Source organism: Neomonachus schauinslandi, chromosome 3, assembly GCF_002201575.2.
Source record: "Neomonachus schauinslandi chromosome 3, ASM220157v2, whole genome shotgun sequence".
Taxonomy (NCBI): Eukaryota; Metazoa; Chordata; class Mammalia; order Carnivora; family Phocidae; genus Neomonachus; species Neomonachus schauinslandi.
Window position 1 is genome coordinate 31,571,226 of NC_058405.1, and position 19,484 is coordinate 31,590,709.

General features: G+C 36.2%; 1 protein-coding gene across 3 annotated transcripts in view; it reads right to left on the reverse strand.

Moving 5' to 3' along the window:
* UCHL3 (ubiquitin C-terminal hydrolase L3) overlaps positions 1 to 19,070 on the reverse strand; it is a 43,301-nt gene extending 24,231 nt beyond the window's left edge. For 2 of the 3 annotated variants that reach the window (XM_021697826.1, XM_021697825.2), the window contains exons 1-6: positions 18,747 to 19,070; positions 18,621 to 18,632; positions 10,189 to 10,317; positions 7,140 to 7,296; positions 6,698 to 6,783; positions 4,859 to 4,906 (exon numbers count right to left, since the gene is read on the reverse strand). In XM_021697826.1, the coding sequence (XP_021553501.1) occupies positions 4,859 to 4,906; positions 6,698 to 6,783; positions 7,140 to 7,296; positions 10,189 to 10,317; positions 18,621 to 18,632; positions 18,747 to 18,788 (474 nt within the window). In that variant the 5' untranslated portion in view covers positions 18,789 to 19,070. The remainder of the gene's footprint in view (positions 1 to 4,858; positions 4,907 to 6,697; positions 6,784 to 7,139; positions 7,297 to 10,188; positions 10,318 to 18,620; positions 18,633 to 18,746) is intronic. The other variant, XM_044913158.1, reaches the window with a different exon arrangement.
* Between the last annotated feature and the right edge of the window lie 414 nt (positions 19,071 to 19,484).

Genomic DNA, 19,484 nt, shown 5'->3' on the forward strand with positions numbered 1-19,484 from the left:
GTAAGCATCAATGAAATAAAAGTACAGTTTAAAGGCAAGTTAAATACCTTTTTGGATTTTTTTTCTCTTCTTCACATTGGACTTGCAGATTGCTTCCATTATTGTATCACTGATACTTGTTCACAATTTTAAAAACACATAATTTAAGTTCCTCATATCTCATTGTTCTTTTATCTTAAGTGAAAAATGAAAGCAATAATTTTCAGTATAGGTTAATGAAACATAAGTGAGGTGGGGCTAAATTTCTGATTAGCCAGAGTCGGCCTGAGTTCATGGTGGGATGGTGGGATGGCAAAAACCATACAGGTAAACAGACAACTGGTCTGTAGTAGCATATTAAGGCCAATCTTCTGAAGACACTATTGTATCTGGGTGGTTTGACTTACTGATTTCTCATTTAGTCTACAAATCTCTACATGCACTAAGGCTCCTGCCTGCCTACTCCCATGAACATGTTCTGACAGAGCACCAACGATGTCAATGACAACTACCATTGCAATTACACTGTTATTACTGGCTCTTTTTCCTCTAACCACTTCCTTTAATACCAACATGCCTGGGGATTTACTGTGGTCCACCACTATTCTCCCTCTATAGAATTCTCAAGGTTCTAACTACTACCCAAATACAAAAGATTTCAGATATCTCCCCAAAGCTTTAGGCTCCATATCCAACTTCTACACAGATAACCCATAAACTCACCTTAAACTCAATATGCTGAAAACTAAACACACCATCTTTGGTGGCTCCCCACTGCCTATAAAATCCAAGCCCCCTCCTTGATCTGGCTTCACCTTATTACTTCTTCCTCTGCCTCTTCCTCACCTTATTAGAGCCTCAATCCTCTGCTATTCATATTCATTTTTTCTGAATGCCTAATAAAATTAACCACCTAATATTTATTGAAGGTCCATTACATGCCCAGCACTATTCTAAGCACTTTATATGATTCACTCATCAATCTTCACAGCAATCCCATGAGGTAGATGCTACTACTTTTACACCTCCATTTACACTGAGGAAAGTATCCTGCCTAAGCTACAAAGTAGTGGAGTCAGCATACAAACCTATATCCTGTGCTCCTTACCTTTATATATGTAATTTCTCATAAATGCCTACACATGCCAAGCACTGTCCTGGGTATTCAAGGTGAATGGGACAAACAAGGCCCATGACCTCATGGGGCTTATAGTCTAGTAAGTAAACAGAAAAACAAACAAACAAAAAACCTTATTGTAAATCATTTACAAGTTCCAGGAAGAAAATAAATAGGATTTTATGACAGAAAATTCACAGAGGTGGATATACTTAACAGTGATAAAAGAAAAGCCTCTTTGAAAAAATGACTTTTAAGGAGTGACCTCATGGATAAGAAGGTGCCAACTATACAAATAGGAGGGATATATCCAGAAGAGTACTGAGTCAATAGACAGCATAAAGATGGTGTTACAGATTGAACTGTGTTCCCCCAACATGCTTATATTGAAGCGCTGACCCCCAATGTAACTGTATTTGGAGTTAGGGTCTTCAAGGGCGTAATTAAGGTTAATAAGGTGGGACTCCAATTGGATAAGACTGGTGTCCTTATAAGAAGAAGAGGCGAGATCAATCAATCGATAGATCAATTGATCAATCCCCCCTCTCTCTCTCCCCCTCTCTCCACATGCACACAGAGGAAAGGCCAGGTGAGAAAGTACCCATCTTCAAGCCAGGAAGAGAGGCTCACCAGAAACCAACGCTGATGGCACCATGATATTGAATTCTAGCCTCTAGAACTGTGAGAAAATAAATTTCTGTTGCTTACGCTATCCAGTCTGTGATATTTTGTTATGGCAACCAAGCAAACAAATACAAATCAGACTTAGTTGTTTTTCAGGAACTGACAAAAACCAGTGTGCTAGAATATAGAGACAATGGAGATAATAATATGTCAAAAACTCTTAAGCCCATAGATGGCAGATGAACCTGAAATAAGATGATCACAAAAATAGTACCTGTGCAAAAGTTTTAAGCTGGTTCATACTGGATTTGAAAATGTATGCTGTGGGTTTTTGTTCTCTCAGTGACTGGGAGTCACTAAAATAGTGACTAAAATACAGTAATTTATATTCCACCGTGGAATGCACAAAATGGCCCCATACAACAAAGAACTGAACCCTTCCCAAAATGTTAATAGTGCCCTATTGAAGAAAAATGGCTAATGGGTATGTCTTGTTTACATAGAGGACTATGGAAAAAACAAGGACGGGGTTGTTGTTGTTGTTGTTTAGTTCTTACATCACTAAGGATAGCTCTGAGGGAATTATGGTGAAATAATAAATATGTGTGGTGCTCATGTGTAAGGAATGGTGTCGGATATTTTGGAGCATGTCCAAATGAACCAGATACCAATCCTAGGCCTAAGAGCCACAGTAAGGTAGATATGATGCCCCATTTCATCAAATCTAAGGTACCAGTCATTATGTGTCACATTTTATGCACAACTAAGCAAGTTAATTACGACATTAACTGTAAAAATACATCCTAATTTCAGGGCTGTTAAAATGTAGAGAAAAAAAGTGAAAAAATATACATCTTAAACAAATGAAAAAGAATATGAAAATAGCTAAATGCAAATAGAAGTCATATAAAAGAGTCCATAGAAGGCATGTATTGTTTCATGCAGAAGGTAGTATTTAAGCCAAATCTTGAAGAATAGGTAGAAGTAGGAAGAGCAGAGCTTGATGAAGGAATATTTTTAGCAAGAGTAAACTGCAAGAGGTAAAGCACAGCAACAGTAAAGTGAGGTATGGCAAAAGAGAACTATTTAAAGAGAAAACACTATTGAAAAGTTAGAAGGACAAGGGCTAGGAAAACCTTGAATACAGCTAGGCTAAAGAGGCTGAAATTTATTGTATATCCTTGGGAAATGGTTCTCAAACACTTTTCGTTTTTTTACCCCAATACACTTTGGAGCTATAGTACACATAAAAAAATGGGGCCACTCTAGCAGTGATCCTCAACTATAAGAGATGTAAGATGAGCAAAAGCAATTAATTCTTCTGAGAATAAATTTAGAAAAAGCTGTCCAGAAAATCCTAACTTCTACCCTTACCTCACCTTGATAATCACTGCTTTCTACACACTAAAAAAAAACCAGAAAAATTTGAGTACCTTTTCAGAAAAGGTAATCCAGGAGAACTGTGTAAAAATGAATGAGTATTAGAATAAAGATTAAGGATTGAGAATCTACATAAGAAGCTGATCTTCCAGGAAGAAGTGAAATAAATTCCTATTATTAGATTAGTGATAATGGGGAAAATGTATGATGCAACTATTACAAGAAACAGGAAAAATAAAGGAAAGAAAAAGTTTAAAATACAACGTAATAAGCTCAAACAAGGACAAGTGCATTCCAAAATATTGGTGATCATTCAGGTGATGTCTAAAAGCATCCAAGATTAAGAAAAGTGGAATTTAGGTCTGGAAAAAGCTGTGAACATCATCTAAAAAGAGTTATTGAAGCATAATATAGATAAAGCCACCAAAAAGAAGGCAAGAGAAGGTACTGCAAAGACAAATTTTTTGAAGTAAACACGTATTAAAGCATTTAGTAGCTTTACTATAAATGTCTTCATATTTTATAATAATCTCATGCTGATCATCATCATTGCTAATTTTAATACTATAAGTTTACAAACAAAAAAGCAAAGCATAGTGAAGATTAAGAACATGCTTAGGATCATACAAAGCAACTTAAAAAGGGAGCATTTCATTAATTTCCAATCCGGTATTATAGTCATTTAGAGATGCCGTGTGTGTGTGTGTGTGTGTAAACTTAGTCAAAAAGCAAAAGTCCAGACCCCTGAAAACAGAACTTGAGAACAACCAAGACGGTATAATATAATTATAGGGGGAATTAATGTTTAAATTCCTAAATGGCTTTATTCCAAACACTCAGTTATCCACTTCAATCTATGAAAAACTGCAGGTATATCATAGTATTGAATTGTTTCCTCCTTAAAAAAAAAAAAAAAAACCTTTTGGAGATAGTGAAAATATTTAAGAAAAATATTTTTAAATCAGATTATTTTTTCAAGTATTTTTTCAAGTATTGTTAAAGGATAAAGGCAGTATGATCTTTGTATGTGAAAAAATATGGTTTCAAGTCACACATGGATAAGAAAGAAGAAAATCTATCATTTTCTGGTGTTAAGACTGAAATTTGTTACAAATTTACCAAACGACTTTAATTAAACTCTATTCACTTTGACTGAAATACCTTTTGACAAACTTCCTCCAAAAGTGGGAACATGAGGCTTGGAGGGAAAGAAAAGAAATGGAGAGAGAATAAGGGAAACCAAGAGAACAAAAAAAAAAAAAAAAGAGAGAGAGAGAGAGAGAGATGAAGGAGAGGAAAGGTGACCCAGGTGAAGAACTACTAATAGAATGAAGATGGTAGAAATCATCATACTGCCCCAGAACAGATTTATTGAGCAAAGAGAACGATGGGTTTTTTGCTGGAGGTTGGGCATGATAAAGAGTCTTGAAAATCCTACAGGTTCATCTACTAGTACTATCATGCAGGCATTTTTCTCAAAACACTTGCATAAGTCAGAAGAATCTAATAAGGAAGATGCAACCAGCCCACAGTCTGCAATCTGTCTAAATGATTAGACAAACTGAGATGGCCGATATTGAAGTGCCTATTAATAGCTTATTGATACATGTTCTTGAGCTACTTCATGACTACTTTCACATAAGCAAATTCCCTTAAAGGAAAAAAAAGTCCAAGTAATTTTCTAAAACTACACGCCATACAACAACACTATGGTTAAACTTACACATGGCAAGAAAAGTTTTGAAAAATGTGAAATACCTCAGTCTGACCTTCATGGGCACTGGTCTCATGAGTGACTCGAATAGCCTGTAATAAGAACACGAGATATTAATTGGAAAAAATGACTATATCCAAAATTTTAAAAGAAAACAACAATGCTAAATTTTAACATCTAAAGTTTTGTTAAGAGATAACAAATTGGAAGAAATTTAGGAACAGTTTAATATTAAAGAATGATTTCTGGATAACCAAATGAATTGCTCTACTTTCCAACCCACGAATCCCTGAAGACTTAGGAAAGTGACTATCTGATTATTTGTAATTTCCAGACGTGAAGTGGGAGCCATTTAAATTATTTGTTAGAACTAACGTTTTAACACTTTATTCAGCTGGGACTAGAATAAAGTAAGCATCTCACAGATAGAGACTGGAAAACTTATCTTATCTGCTTCTCCAGGTTACATGCTCCTCTGCAGCTCTGGCTGTAGTTATGCTTAATCATGCAGCTTCAGTCAGCAGTTTAAAAATGGGGAGCAGAAAGCATGCATTTATCAGAAGCTAGAGATTTTAGTTTTCTGAACTTAAAAAAAAAATGCTCTTATAATACCCACTATTAGGAAAGATGAAGAAAATGGGCAAAAGTAGTAAATTTCGGGTGAAAGTACCTTTATGAATGGCAATTTGGCAGTAAGTATCAAAGCCTTAAAAACATGCAAACTATTTGATCCAGCAATTTCTGTTCTAGGAGTTTATTTACACGTAATTGTACATAAGTATATATAATTAAGGATATCTGTAAAGATTTAGCTACAATAATATACCTTGTAGTATTTTTTTAAATAGTGAATAAAGAGGAAAAATATTAAATTTCCAACAATAATTTATTGGTGAAATAAAATACTGCACAATGGAAAGCTATGCAGCCATTAAATGATGATGTCAAATATATACTTACTGGTATGTAATACATTTGTGATAAGTGAAAAAAGCAAGTTATAAAACAATATTACAGTGTGATCAAATTTTTGTTTTAAAAAATTGTGTATATATATATATATATACTCCCTATAAAAAATATGAATAATGATGGCTATCTCTCATTGGTGGGATCACTGGTGACTTTTGTGTTGTTTATTTTACTTTTGTGTAAAATAAAGATATCTTATGAGATCTGCTGGGCTTTTTTTAAGAAAAAACAATTTAAGATAATCAAAGTGTATAAGAATGCTAAAACAACATAATAAAATCAATGAATTTATTGGGCACAAACTCTGTGTAAGGCATTTTTCTAGCCAAATAATCTGTACACTACACCGCTTCTAATTTCAGAGAACTTACCATCTACTTAATAGTGTTACCAAAAGGTAAAAAGAACTTCAAAAGAAAAATAGATTTCAAAACCAATGAAATTTAAATGCCACTCTAAAACCATTCTATGAAATGGTACAATCGTTTAAAAGTAGATTATGTAGCCTGTGTCTTCACACATGCAAAAACATTACTAAGAGGATGAAAGAGCTAAAGTATGGTCTGGCATCTACCATTAAACCTTTGCTTTTTCCATTGGTATTCAGCCTTGTTCCAAATTCCCAGTGAAAGACACATAGGGTATTGGCAGGCATATTTATTTATAGGGAGGGAATGGTAAGCAATAGTCAATCAAAAAATATTTTTAATATTTGTCAAACTTTTTTTCTCTCATTCAGCTCTGGATGTAGAAAAGAAGTGGCAATTGATCAACATTTATGGATATTTCAGGTAATGACACAACAAAATCCACAAGTGCTCAAAACTAGTTTCAAGATAAACCCGCAAACAGAATCTACAATCCCACAAAACTGCCCATAACTGAGATCGAGACAAAAAGAAGGTACCGACATCATAGTTCTCTAGGTATCTGGCTCGTTCTTCAGGACTCATTGACACAGACTCCTCGAGGAATTTTTTCAAGGTTGATCCAGATTCTGAGAATATTAAAGAAGATAAAATTGAGGTCTGCTATCTCACTGATATATGAAAATACTATTAGCATGCTAACTTTTTCGGGTAAAATCCTTTTCACTGGTAAGCTGGGAATGTAAGAAAATTGGGATAAATGATAGGCTTTAAGTTGTTTGTTAAACCTCTGTTTATCAATCATAAAAGAATGGGAAAGATTAATACTTCTTCAACACAATATACATTGCCATTATAAAAGGAGAGAGGAAAAGGTTTCCTTTACTACTTTAAAAGAAAGAACTACAGCACCACCTACTGCTCAATAAGTTAACTTTTAACTTAGCGGGGTGAGGGGGCCAAGCAGTAACACAAAATTATTTACCAAAGTGCATCTTGTCTTTATTGTTGGCAATAGCATGGATCAGTCCAATTGTTCCACAGGCATTGCTGATTGTTTGCTTCATGAAATATACTGATGATGTAACATCTTGTCCCTGAGATTTTATTTTTTCCTCCTCCTCTGTTCTGAATACTTCATACTATTAAAAAAAAAGGTCCAAAAAAAAAAAAAAAAGTCAATAGTCTACTTATGAAAATAATACATTAAAAAGTACTCAAACATAAAACTGGGAAACTTCTAATTATCCATCAATAGGGATTTGGTTAACATACTATGGCATATCTTAGTGGAATACTATAAAGCACATAAAAAAGAATGAAATAGATTTACATATTCCAACTCGGAAATTTGTCTGTGATTATGGGGTGGTTCTAGGTCAATAGACATTAAAATGATTCTCATTTATGTTTTTAAAATATCTACTTTATAGGGGCGCCTGGGTGGCTCAATCGGTTAAGGCTCTGCCTCTTGATTTTGACTCAACTCATGGTCTCAAGGTTCGTGAGAGGGAACCCTGTGTCAGGCTCTGTGCTGGGCATGAAGCCTGGTTAGACTCTCTCTCTCCCTCTGCCCCTCCCCATCCACTTGTGTGCACATGAGCGCTCTTTCATTCTCTCACTCTCACTCTCTGAAAACAAAAACAAAAACGGTTAAGGGGCACCTGGGTGGCTCAGCTGATTAAGGATCTGCCCTCAGCTGAGGTCATGATCTTGGGGTCCTGGGATAGAGCCCTGCGTCAGGCTCTCTGCTCATCGGGGAGTCTGTTTCTCTCTCCTTCTGCCCCTCCCCTCTGCTCATGCTTTTTCACTCTCTCTCTCAAATACATAAAATCTTAAAAAGAAAAAACATAGAAGCCTGAAACACTTTGTATTCCTAAAATACCCACTAGATATCCTTTGAGTGACTTTAATATGTCATTTATGAACAGAATAAGAATACATCAAATTGTAAGAGAGATCCAAAAGTGGCAGAAGCCATTATATTCTCCACTTTAGTATTTTAGAAAATTGTGTTCTTTCTAGCAATAGGCACAATGAGCTTTTCAGTACTGGTGATCCACTAAATGAAGAGTCCAATTGATAAGGACAACATGCTTTTTTTAAATAATGATGACCCACTAAATGAAGGAGATCAAATCCAATTTATTCTTTAACTTAAGAAAGTGAATAAAAAAATAAAAATAAACTTAAAAAAAAAGACAGGTCATAAAACTCAATGTTTTGGGATTTTTCCAATTCAGACCATAAACTCGTATCTGTATCACACCAACTAAGAAATCCTAAGCGTTAAGCAGCTGTTTTTTTTTTCTTTTTATTATTCCTTACAATTGGAGTCCTGGGATAGCTATCTATTGGCTTACTTTAGTAATCCGAAAAAAAGGAAAAGAAAGAAAAGAAAAGAACACTGGACTAAGAGAGAGTAAACTTAAGTGTCCTAACTCCTTCTCAAATTTCAGAATAATTACAACCTCACCATTAAAAGTAGTTTAGTCTAAAAACAGATAATCATCAAGAAATTTCTAACTCTGAATTTCTATATTATAAACAGCAAATATGAATAAATATCCCTTCCTTAATTTTTTGTAGCACCTTAAGTAGAAAAGAGAAATATTTCAGTATTTTTTTATTTATATTGAATTGAGGCTAGTTATGGCATAAAGAAAGTTATCCAGGAATTTCTAGGACTGAACGAAGCCTAATTCTTATTTTCTGTGAGACTTGGCTCCATTTATTCCTGAAAAATAAGATGACCTGAGCATGTATACACCAAGTCATCAGTACTTCACTTCTCCCACATCTTTCCATTTACTTCCTCATTTTTCACAACTACTGACTTCATCCTGTTGTTTCTAAGTTTAAAAATAAAAATCAGAAGGATATGAACTCAAAAGCTGTTTTAAAAATTAACATAATAAAAAAAATTACTAGCAAAAAAAAAAAGAAGTATATGGAGAAAGAAAAAAAAAAGAACTTAAAAGTTCTGGCTCCATAATATATATATCTAGACAAGGCCTGAAATACGGAGATTTGAAATTAAATACAGAACTCTAAGAACAGCTAATTATAATCCCCAACACATCCTAAATCTACCAATAAAGCTGTATTTAAACTTAATGATTTCCACACATACTGAGTTTATTCTGAAAAGACTTCTTTTTATATATATATTGGAAATAATTACATATTTTATATACTGAAATTGTGAATATTCTTTATTCATACCTTCTCTAAGACAGATTTAAGATTATTCTAGTACTTAACATTTCTAAAGCATATACAACGAAATGTGATTAAATGTGATATCAAAACACGCTGAGGCAAAAAATCGTATTTTATAAAAGAAGAAAATTAGCCAAGTTTAAAAGTCTAACTCAGGGCTTTACTGTCAATCTATACATTAAAATCTAAATATCAGCTCTTTTTTTTTTTTTTTAAGTTGAGGAGATACAATTTTTTTTTTTTTAAAGATTTTTATTTATTTTTTGACAGAGAGAGACACAGCGAGAGAGGCAACACAAGCTGGGGGAGTGGGAGAGGGAGAAGCAGGCTTCCCACGGAGCAGGGAGCCTGATGTGGGGCTCGATCCCAGGACCCTGGGATCATGACCTGAGCCGAAGGCAGACGCTTAATGACTGAGCCACCCAGGCGCCCTAAATATCATCTCTTTAATAAAACTAGGGTTTGGGGTTTTTTTTAAGATTTATTTATTTATTTGACAGAGAGAGACACAGCAAGAGAGGGAACACAAGCAGGGGGGGTGGGAGAGGGAGAAGCAGGCTCCCCGCTGAGCAGGGAGCCCAATGCGGGGCTCGATCCCAGGACCCTGGGATCATGACCTGAGCTGAAGGCAGACACCTGACTGAGCCACCCAGGCACCCCAAAACTAGTTTTTTTTTTAAGATGTCTTTTAGATTTCCTCATTTCATGCAAGAAGGAGGTCATCTGTTCTTAAAGAAGAGTATGTTTTTCATTCAGCATTGAAAGAAAACATTACATTTACCAGAAACTTTGTTATCTTAGTTAACAATTACCTTTTCTGTAATGGGGAAGAGAAGTAACACTGCACACACTGGTCTTGGTACCATGCTAAGGAGTTCAGGATCCATTCCATATACATCAACAAACTGCCAGTTAGGATGTAGACCTAATTGTTTGAGAAACTGGTAAAAAGTTGAAAACAAACAAAAACTGTAGTGTTAACAGGGAAATTATGAACATGTATTACTACAAATCTAATAAATAAGAGGGAATGAAAGGTATAATTATTACTGATGTTTAGTGAGAATGAAGTAAAGCAGGTTTTCCATGAACAGGGTGGGAAGAGACAGCAATATATTATACCAATTAAAAAACATTAAAATTTTATAATATATTAAGCAAAATCCCTTTTTTAAAAATCCATTACTTTGGGATTGAACATAATAAACCAGGACTTCACCAAACACATACAAGTTAGTTTGGTTGGTATGTTAAACTCATTTCCAGTACATGATTTTTAAGATGTATTTGGGTCCGAGCAAATAATTATATTAGATGATCAACACAGTTTATCCTGCTTACCAAAGATGAGACTTGAGGTTTAAAGATAGATATACATCACAAATTATATCAATGAGCAAAAAGTACATAAAGCCAAAGAAGTCCAGTGATAATATGAACACCAGAAAATGCTTGATATGAGAAGTAAACTAAGGGCTTCCTGACCTCAGTGAAACCTATTCAACTTCACTGTCTTTCATACTTGGCAAAACAACTGTAACAAAAGATTAGTGTTTTTTTATTTTTTAAATATTTTATTTATTTATTTGACAGAGAGAGAGACAGCGAGAGAGGGAACACAAGCAGGGGGAGTGGGAAAGGCAGAAGCAGGCTTCCCGCTAAGCAGGGAGCCTGATGCGGGGCTCGATCCCAGGACTCTGGGATCATGACCTGAGCCGAAGGCAGATGCTTAACGACTGAGCCACCCAGGCGCCCCAAGATTAGTGGTTTTTTAAACTCCTAAGATTTCATAGGAAAATAAAATGTCAGACCCTAATCTATTGCAGAGAGAAAAAATGAGAATGATGTCAATTTCACAATGAAGTCTTAATAAATGTTTGTGTTGAATGAAGCTGTTAATTTATAAAAGTACACCACCACAAAATAAGGTTTAGATGAAAGAAAAAAAGGAGCAGAGGGGAAAAAAATCATATTAAAAATGCATCATGGGGCAGCTGGGTGGCTCAGTCAGTTAAACATCCGACTTTTGATTTCAACTTGGGTCATGATCTCAGGGTTGTGAGATCGAAGCCCATGTTGGGCTCCCCGCTGGGCGTGGAAACTGTTTAAGATTCTCTTTCTCCTTCTCCTTCTGCCCCTCCCCCTCTAAAAAATGCATCATTATATCTTAGTTCAAGAATATAAGTTATTGGGGTGCCTGAGTGGCTCAGTTCAGTTAAGCATCCAATTCTTGATTTCAGCTCAGGTCATGATCTCAGGGTTGTGAGGTAGAGCCCCATGTTGGGCTCTGAGCTGAGCACGGAGCCTGCTTAGGAGTCTCTCTCTCCCTTGCCCTCTGCCCCTTCCTCCCCTCTCTTGCATGTGCTCTCTTTCTCTAAAAAAAAAAAAAAAAAAGAAAGAAAGAAAAAAGAATATAAGTTATCTATTGATCTAACATTATCTAAAATTTGAAAATAAGACAGTGCCTTGTGTACTTCTCCCTGAAGAATGATTGCATGTACTTGGACCATCAGTTGAGATCTTGCAAAACCAATAGAAAATGCCATGTTACATAAACAGTGCCATTCGTCTCATAGTCAGGTTCTATAAGAAAAGACTTTCCTAATTAAACAGAGAAACTCCTTCTCTGCCTGGTGAAGAAACTCTAATGATAATATGGTTGGTCAAAAATAAGGTCCTAGATATGTTTAATAAGAAATATATTAAATTAAAAAACTTCTCTCGGCAGAATGTGCTCAACACCTATTAAGTTTATCAAGTCACATGCTCTCCAACAGTCTGGGGCCACAGAAATCAATGGGCTCCTCTGTATTATACCTATTCTTCATCTGATTCCCACTCACTCCAAACTACTCTCTCCATTCTCCACTTTCTCCAAAATTCTTAGTTAATGCCCTTCTCAATATTCAGGTTTTTTTAAAGCACTAAACCAATTTATTTAGTTTTATCTAGAAACCAAAAAGAATTAAAATTGACAAAATCAAGGGAAGGAACTGTGTCTTATTCATTTTTTTAATCCCATCCCCTAGCACTGTACCTGGCTAAACCAAAGACACTCAAGTTATACTTGTTGAACTGAAGATTATATCCCTATTTTAACAAATAATCTTGCCATCTGTATGTCTATGTATGTCCATTAAGCTATGGACACGTATTTAAAATGTATTCATTTTTATTTGTGAAAGATGTATTTGCCTAATCTAAACCAGGCATTCATTTAATCAACTCAGAATACTACCTGCTCAGTCTACAACCATACCACCCTGAACGCACCCGGCTCTTGTCTGATCTCAGAAGCTAAGCAGCGCTGGGCCTGGTTAGTACTTGGATAGAAGAATACTACCTGCCCAGGATTGAGAGCTCTAAAAGTAAAAGTATCATGAACCCTGAAAAGAGGATTTAAATTTGTTAATTTTATATACCCCCAAAAGTCATACAGTCATAAAATTATAAAACAAGATGGTACACATAACAGAGTAATTTCACTTCTGTGCCGCAAACAGCAAGTAACAGTTAAACATTTTAGTGACACTCTGGACAAAACTGGTCAATTACTGTGAAGTAGAGGGCCTTTGTTGTCAACTGACTCCATGGCAGCCAAAGTTATTAAGTACAAAAAGTACCAAGATCCAAGGCAGCAACTGTAGTGAGACTGGTAAGTAACAAACTGAGGAATGAATGACTAAATTAACACAAAAATGGCTAAATTTTAACTGGACTCACACTTTTTAACTTTTTACTCATATTGCTAATCAAATGAGATTGATATAAAAAATTCAATCAATATCTATCAAGTACATTAGTTGCATCATCTGACCAGATTTCTGTAAGATTCACACAGGAAGTTATCATATGAATAAAAAGAACAAAAGCAGCTATTAATAGTAACTACCTCTGGGAAGTGGAGAAAAGTGGAGAAAGGGTGAGGAAGAAGGCTTTCAACTTTTACCTCTCACTTTTTTTTTTAAATCATGAAGCTGTCTTATGTTGATCATGAAAACAAAAACAAAACCTGTGTTTAAAATTATCCTATGCAAACAGAGAAAGATTGGATGGAAATTTTCTAAAATATTGACTGCAGTTAGCTTGGGTGGTGTGAACTCAACTTTTTTATTTTCCAGTTTTAAAAAAATGTGTTATTTTTACAATAGGTATATATAGTTTGTAAGTTACCCAAAAAAAAAAAAACTATAGAACTGACACACATATGTATTTTGGCTAAATTTACAAAACTGGAGGAAAACTCAAAATAACAATCTTAAAACTATTCCAAAAAAATCTCTCCAGACTACCCACAGAGTATTCTATATATGCATTTGCAAAGCCATCTCTACACAGTTATAAGCATCCAGTTTGCATCAAGCAGGATAACAGACTTAAAACCTCTAATACCAGTCTCTTGGCTTTTCTAAACATTGGATAACAAAATAACAAAATTCTGATTGATTAGCTCACTAAATTTTCACAATGCCACTAAAATTTTGTCCAGTCAAGAAAAATGAGTAAATTAGAGTATGTGCCTTTAGGGGCGCCTGGGTGGCTCAGTAGGTTAAGTGTCTGACTTTAGCTCGGGTCATGATCTCAGGGTCCTGGGATGGAGCCCTGTGTTGGGCTCCCTGCTAACAGGGAGTATGCTTGTCTCTCTCATGCTGCCCCTCCCCCTGCTCATGTGTGCTCTCTCTCTCAAATAAATAAAATCTTAAAAAAAAAAAAGAATATGTGCCCATAAAAGATCCTTAGGCCACTTATCTTTTTTATTCTATGGTCCAATGACAAAATTTTCCACCAAATAAATTTAAAATTATTTGTAAATATTTTTAAAAAGTATCATGTATCAGAAACCATGCTAAAAGGTTTAATGTACTTCACCTTTATTGCAACTGGCAAGGTAGGTTTTATTTTTTATTTTTTAATTTTTTTTTTTAAAGATTTATTTATTTGTTTGAGAGAGCGAGAATGAGAGAGAGTACATGAGAGGGGGGAGGGTCAGAAGGAGAAGCAGGCTCCTCGCTGAGCAGGGAGCCCAATGCGGGACTCGATCCCGGGACTCCAGGATCATGACCTGAGCCGAAGGCAGTCACCTAACCAACTGAGCCACCCAGGCGCCCAAGGTAGGTTTTAATATAGCCTTTTACCAGTGAGAAAACGGAGTCTGAGAGTTTACATCATTCTTTAAGCTCACACTGCCAAAACCCACATGCAGAGCTCCAGGATGCTCTCATCCCCCTATTTACTTTTCTAGCCTCATTTTTTCATTGTCTGAAGTCTCTTTTTTTGTACCTTGTTCTCTAACTTTAGCTACAAAGAACTCTTTGCATTCTCAAAGGGTCTATAACCACCTATTCCCTCCGGGTTTTGCGCAAAAACTAGATTTCTCTACCTGAAAAACGGTTACCCTCTGCCCCTAATTTATAATGAATTCCTCCTCCTTCTTTAGGTGACAGTCAAATAACAAAGACTCTGATTTTATAAATTGAAGAAAATAGAAAAATAAAATTCACTTTCCTTTCAAATTTGTTCTAAAGCCACTTTCTCCGGTCTTTAATGGCCTGCTCAGGGCAGCAATAAACTCCTCCTTATTACTTATTTGTTAATGATTTAGGTTTTAACAGAAATTACATTTATTTAGTACTTGCTTGATATTACTACTAATAAACATATACTACTAGTAATTGCTAGATACAGAAATAGGAGAATAGTAGTTAAATGAGAATAATTTTTTTTATCACTTAACTGGTTTTATTCCAGGTAAGTCCTACCTGCAACATGACAAAGTATCCTTAGAAGGGACTGACAGCATATTAATCAGTAAGAAAAATCATTGCTTATCACATCTACAGAGACACATGGTTACTACTTAATATTTGACAGTTAATAATGATCTCCATATAGTAAATATGGATTGATCATTCTTCTACAAATTAGGCATCATTAGAACATAAAACAGTATTTGCTCAAACTAAGAGTACAATAATAACATATGCAACTATCAAACTGTAACAAGTAAAAGGCCTAAGATTCCATTAAGATAGGGAAATAGTGTGGGGATAGATACTGTTGGGGTTTATCTGGTTTAATTTACTAATTCTCCAAATTTTAAGTCAGTTATTAAATTTCTATTCATTTTCTACCCTCAGTTTTGTCACTAATATACAGAGAATAAAGAAACAACCACAAAAATTTTGGTTAAAGCTAATCACTCCTTAGATTTTTTCCCATTCTTCCCTAAAAGCATATTACTTCTTTAAAATAAACTGAACCATGCCAAAGCAAGCCAGAAATAGTATAGAATCATACACTATATAACATCTTTTCCCTGTTTATGTCACCTCAGAATGGCCTCCTGTCACCATCCAACCTATTATGTTTCTCCTGATGGTCTCGATCACAGTACCCTATTAATTTTTTTCATTGTACTTAAAACAATTGCTAATTGTTTGCTTACTTGTTTATTGTCTATCTTCCCACTGAAATGAAAAGCAGAAAACCATGAATATTTTAATCACCAAAGAATAACCAGCTCCTTCTCAGATACCTGGCATTATAAAATGTATTATTATTTATATTATATTATATAAATATTATTTAATTAATGCGAAAAAGTACACTTTTTGTTTTTTTGTGGTTTCTTTTAGTGAATGTGTTTTATAGTTTATTAAGAGTACCTGGGGAAAGTCCAATAGCAGCTAGATCACATCAGAGTTAAATAAGTTTATATCTTATTAACAAATAACAATATCATCTAAAAAATAGTTTTGTTCATTAGTCTGTTATATGGTTAATTATATTGATTGACTTTTGAATGATGAACTAGCTTTCCAATAACCTGCATAAACTGCTCTTAGTCATGAATTATTATCCTTTTTACATGTTGCTACATTCTCTTTGCTAACATTTTGTTAAGATTTTTAGATCCCATGAGGGATACTGGTCTGCAGTTACTCATATTATGGCTTGTCTGGTAATGCTGGCCGTTAAAATGAATTGGTAAGTGTCCCTCCTCTTCTATGTTTACACAGAATTGGTATTATTTCTTCCTTAAATAATCATCTCAAGGGATGCAGAAAAGTCATTTGAGAAAATTGAACACTGACTCATGATAAAAACTCTCAGCAAACTAGGAAAAAGAGGAAACTTCTTTATCTGAGAAAAAGTATTTACTGAAACCCTACAATTAATATAACTAATGATGAAAAATCAAATGTTTTCCACCCAAGGTCTGGTACAAGACAAGGACGTCCTCTCTCTCCATTCTATTCAACTTTGTATTGAAGGTCCCAACCAGTGCAATAAGAAATAAAAAGCACACAGACTGAAAAGGAACAAATAAAAAACAGTCTATTCACAGAGAAAATTATGGTCTATATAGAAAGTTCCAAAACATCCACAAAAAAGCCACCAGAGTAAGTGAATTTAGCAAGGTAGTAGGATACAAGTCAACATATAAAAATCAACTGCATTTCTATACATAGCAATGGACAATTAGAAATTGAAATTTTAAAACAGTATCATTTATAATAGTACCAAAAATCATTAAATATTTAGATATAAACCTAACATATGTGCAAGTCCTAAATGCTAAAACTACAAAACACTGTTGAATGAAATCAAAGAAGACCCAAGTAAATGATGAGATATACCACCTTAATGGATTACAAGATTCAGTATTTTTAAGATGTTAATTTCCCCAAATTAAATCTATATACTTAGACACACATTCACCATCAAAATCACGATTTTTTTGTAGAACTTGATGAGCTGATTCTAAAATTTGTATGGTAAGGCAAAGGAGCTATAAAATAACCTAAAACAATTTCAAAAATGAACAGTGGGAAGATCCATACCATTAGATTTCAAGATTTACTACAAAACTACAGTAATCAAAACAGTGTGGAATTGGGAAAAGAACAGATACATAGATAAATGGAAAAGAACAGAGTCTACATATATGGTAAACTGATTTTTCACAAAAGGTGTAAAAATCATTTTGGATTAAATCTGAGAGAAAAATACCTCTTTCACTATGGCACTAAATCAGAAGTTGCAAATACTGACTTTTTCGGCCCAAAGATTTTTTTTCTCTTTTTACAAAAGTGTCAAAGTGTTTTAAGGAAAAAAATTAACAGCAAATTTCAAAGGGGGGAAACAAAAAAAATGGACATGATAATGGACAGGGAATGCCACCTACAGAGTAATATAAAAGATAAATGCTGGTTTTCAGTTTTTTACATTTCTAGGTTACTAAAGAGACAGAAGAGTTTGGAGTCATTCTGAAAACATAAAATAAACTGCATAAGATTTAGGATTTGCTGTCAACATTAAAATAAAGCATTTCTATCTACTTTCTGTATATAAGGAATTTTCTACAAGCTTGGAAAACAAAAAATCAATTAAGTATGTGATGAATCATTATTCCTTGGTGATGAAAAGGAAGATTATGGGCGGCGGGAAGGAAGTATATCATATGATAAAGTAAGAGAGCAGTAAAAAGTCAATGAGCTGTTGAGAATGAAAAACAGGCCAGGACAAAATACACCTGAGCAAATCAAAAGTTTATACCTGGTAGCACTTACTGTTCTTTTAATCGAGTGGCGGGGAGATGTTCCCTTTTCCCTCACCAAACCTGAACCTTCCATACCCAGAGGAACTTTAAGTGTTTGTAGGTGGGCAAAGAATGGCGTGGGTCCCTATTACTGCGCTTTCTATGGTATCAAAGCGAAACTGAATTCCAGTTTTAAGGGACTGGAAAAGAAAGGGGGCGTGGCAGGGAAGAGAAGTGACTTGATGGAGCAAGAGAAGATGATTGGAAGATGATTTCATAGTGCGGGCGGTGGATGAAATTACAGGGACTGGGTGGGCGAGTTTACAAAGCTTGGAGTCAGGTAGTGTAGATAAATTAGTCACCCAGAAGGTACAAGGGTTGGGAAATTATGGAATCGGCACTAGCAGGAAGCAAAACGAAGAGGGAAGAGGTATGGGAATACAGGGTCAACGTGCCACAAGCCTCAGACCCGGAGACCCGAGGAAACGTGATGACACGGCAGTGGGACCAGAGGAGGGACTCAGACAGCTGGGAGTATCTCCAGGAGCCAGGTGGGAGGCACACGGCCGTAAAGGGGGCACACCCGTCTGAAGCAGAGCAAGAGGGGCCCTCACTGAATCTAATTCCAGATTCCCAGTAAGCGTAGAGATGCAGGCGGGCAGGGAGGGCTCCGGGGTCCCGAGCGACAGACACCTCACTCACCTGGTTGGTGACCTGAAAACGAAACAGAACACAATTTATAGAAACAAACGCTCTGAACTAGCCGCGGCAGCCCGCTTCCCTCGACCCCTGCCCGCGGCCTCAGGCCGAGATCCGAGCCGCCCTCACCTCGGGATTGGCCTCCAGCGGGAGCCAGCGCTGACCCTCCATTGCCGCTCCGCCCGGCCCCTCTCCAAGTCTGACAGCCGCCGCCGTCACAGCCGCCGCCGCTTCCGCCCCCGCGCTTCTTGACCTGGGACCGGCTAACCCTCCGCCCCCACCCCGGGTGGGGGGCTGAAGAACGAAGAAAAGCTTGACAACACTCTAGTGCCTTTCTTGCTCTCTGCAGAGCCACACCCAAGTCTTACAAATTAAGATACAATCGAAGAGGAGAAGAGAAGCCACCTCCCTACTGCACAAAGAAAAAGAATCTGAATCCACAGCCAGCTCCCCTCTCACTTGGACTGTTCCTATCCGAGCCAGGCGCTCGCGCGCTACGCATGCGCCATGCACGGGCCTGGGACCGCATGTTCACGCGTGCCCTGCCATTCCTGCAGCTTCATCTGGAGGCGCTAGGGGGAGCCCGAGAGGCGAGACGGGATTGCCACCCACACATCAGGAGTACTGAAGGCCACGGATGCCCGGGGATCCTGTCCTAAAAGCTCATTTGTCACGGTGCAGAGGTGATATGTTGGCCTTTTCTGATGTTGCAGAGTCGGGGGGGAGAGTGGGAAAGGGTGCCCTCTATATACCTATTCAATTACGTCTGAAAAAAAATGTCAAGCACAGATTATGAATCAGACCCTGCACTCACCATAGAGTAGAAGAGGTGGACAGAAGAATGAAAAATCACAATGAAGTGTGATA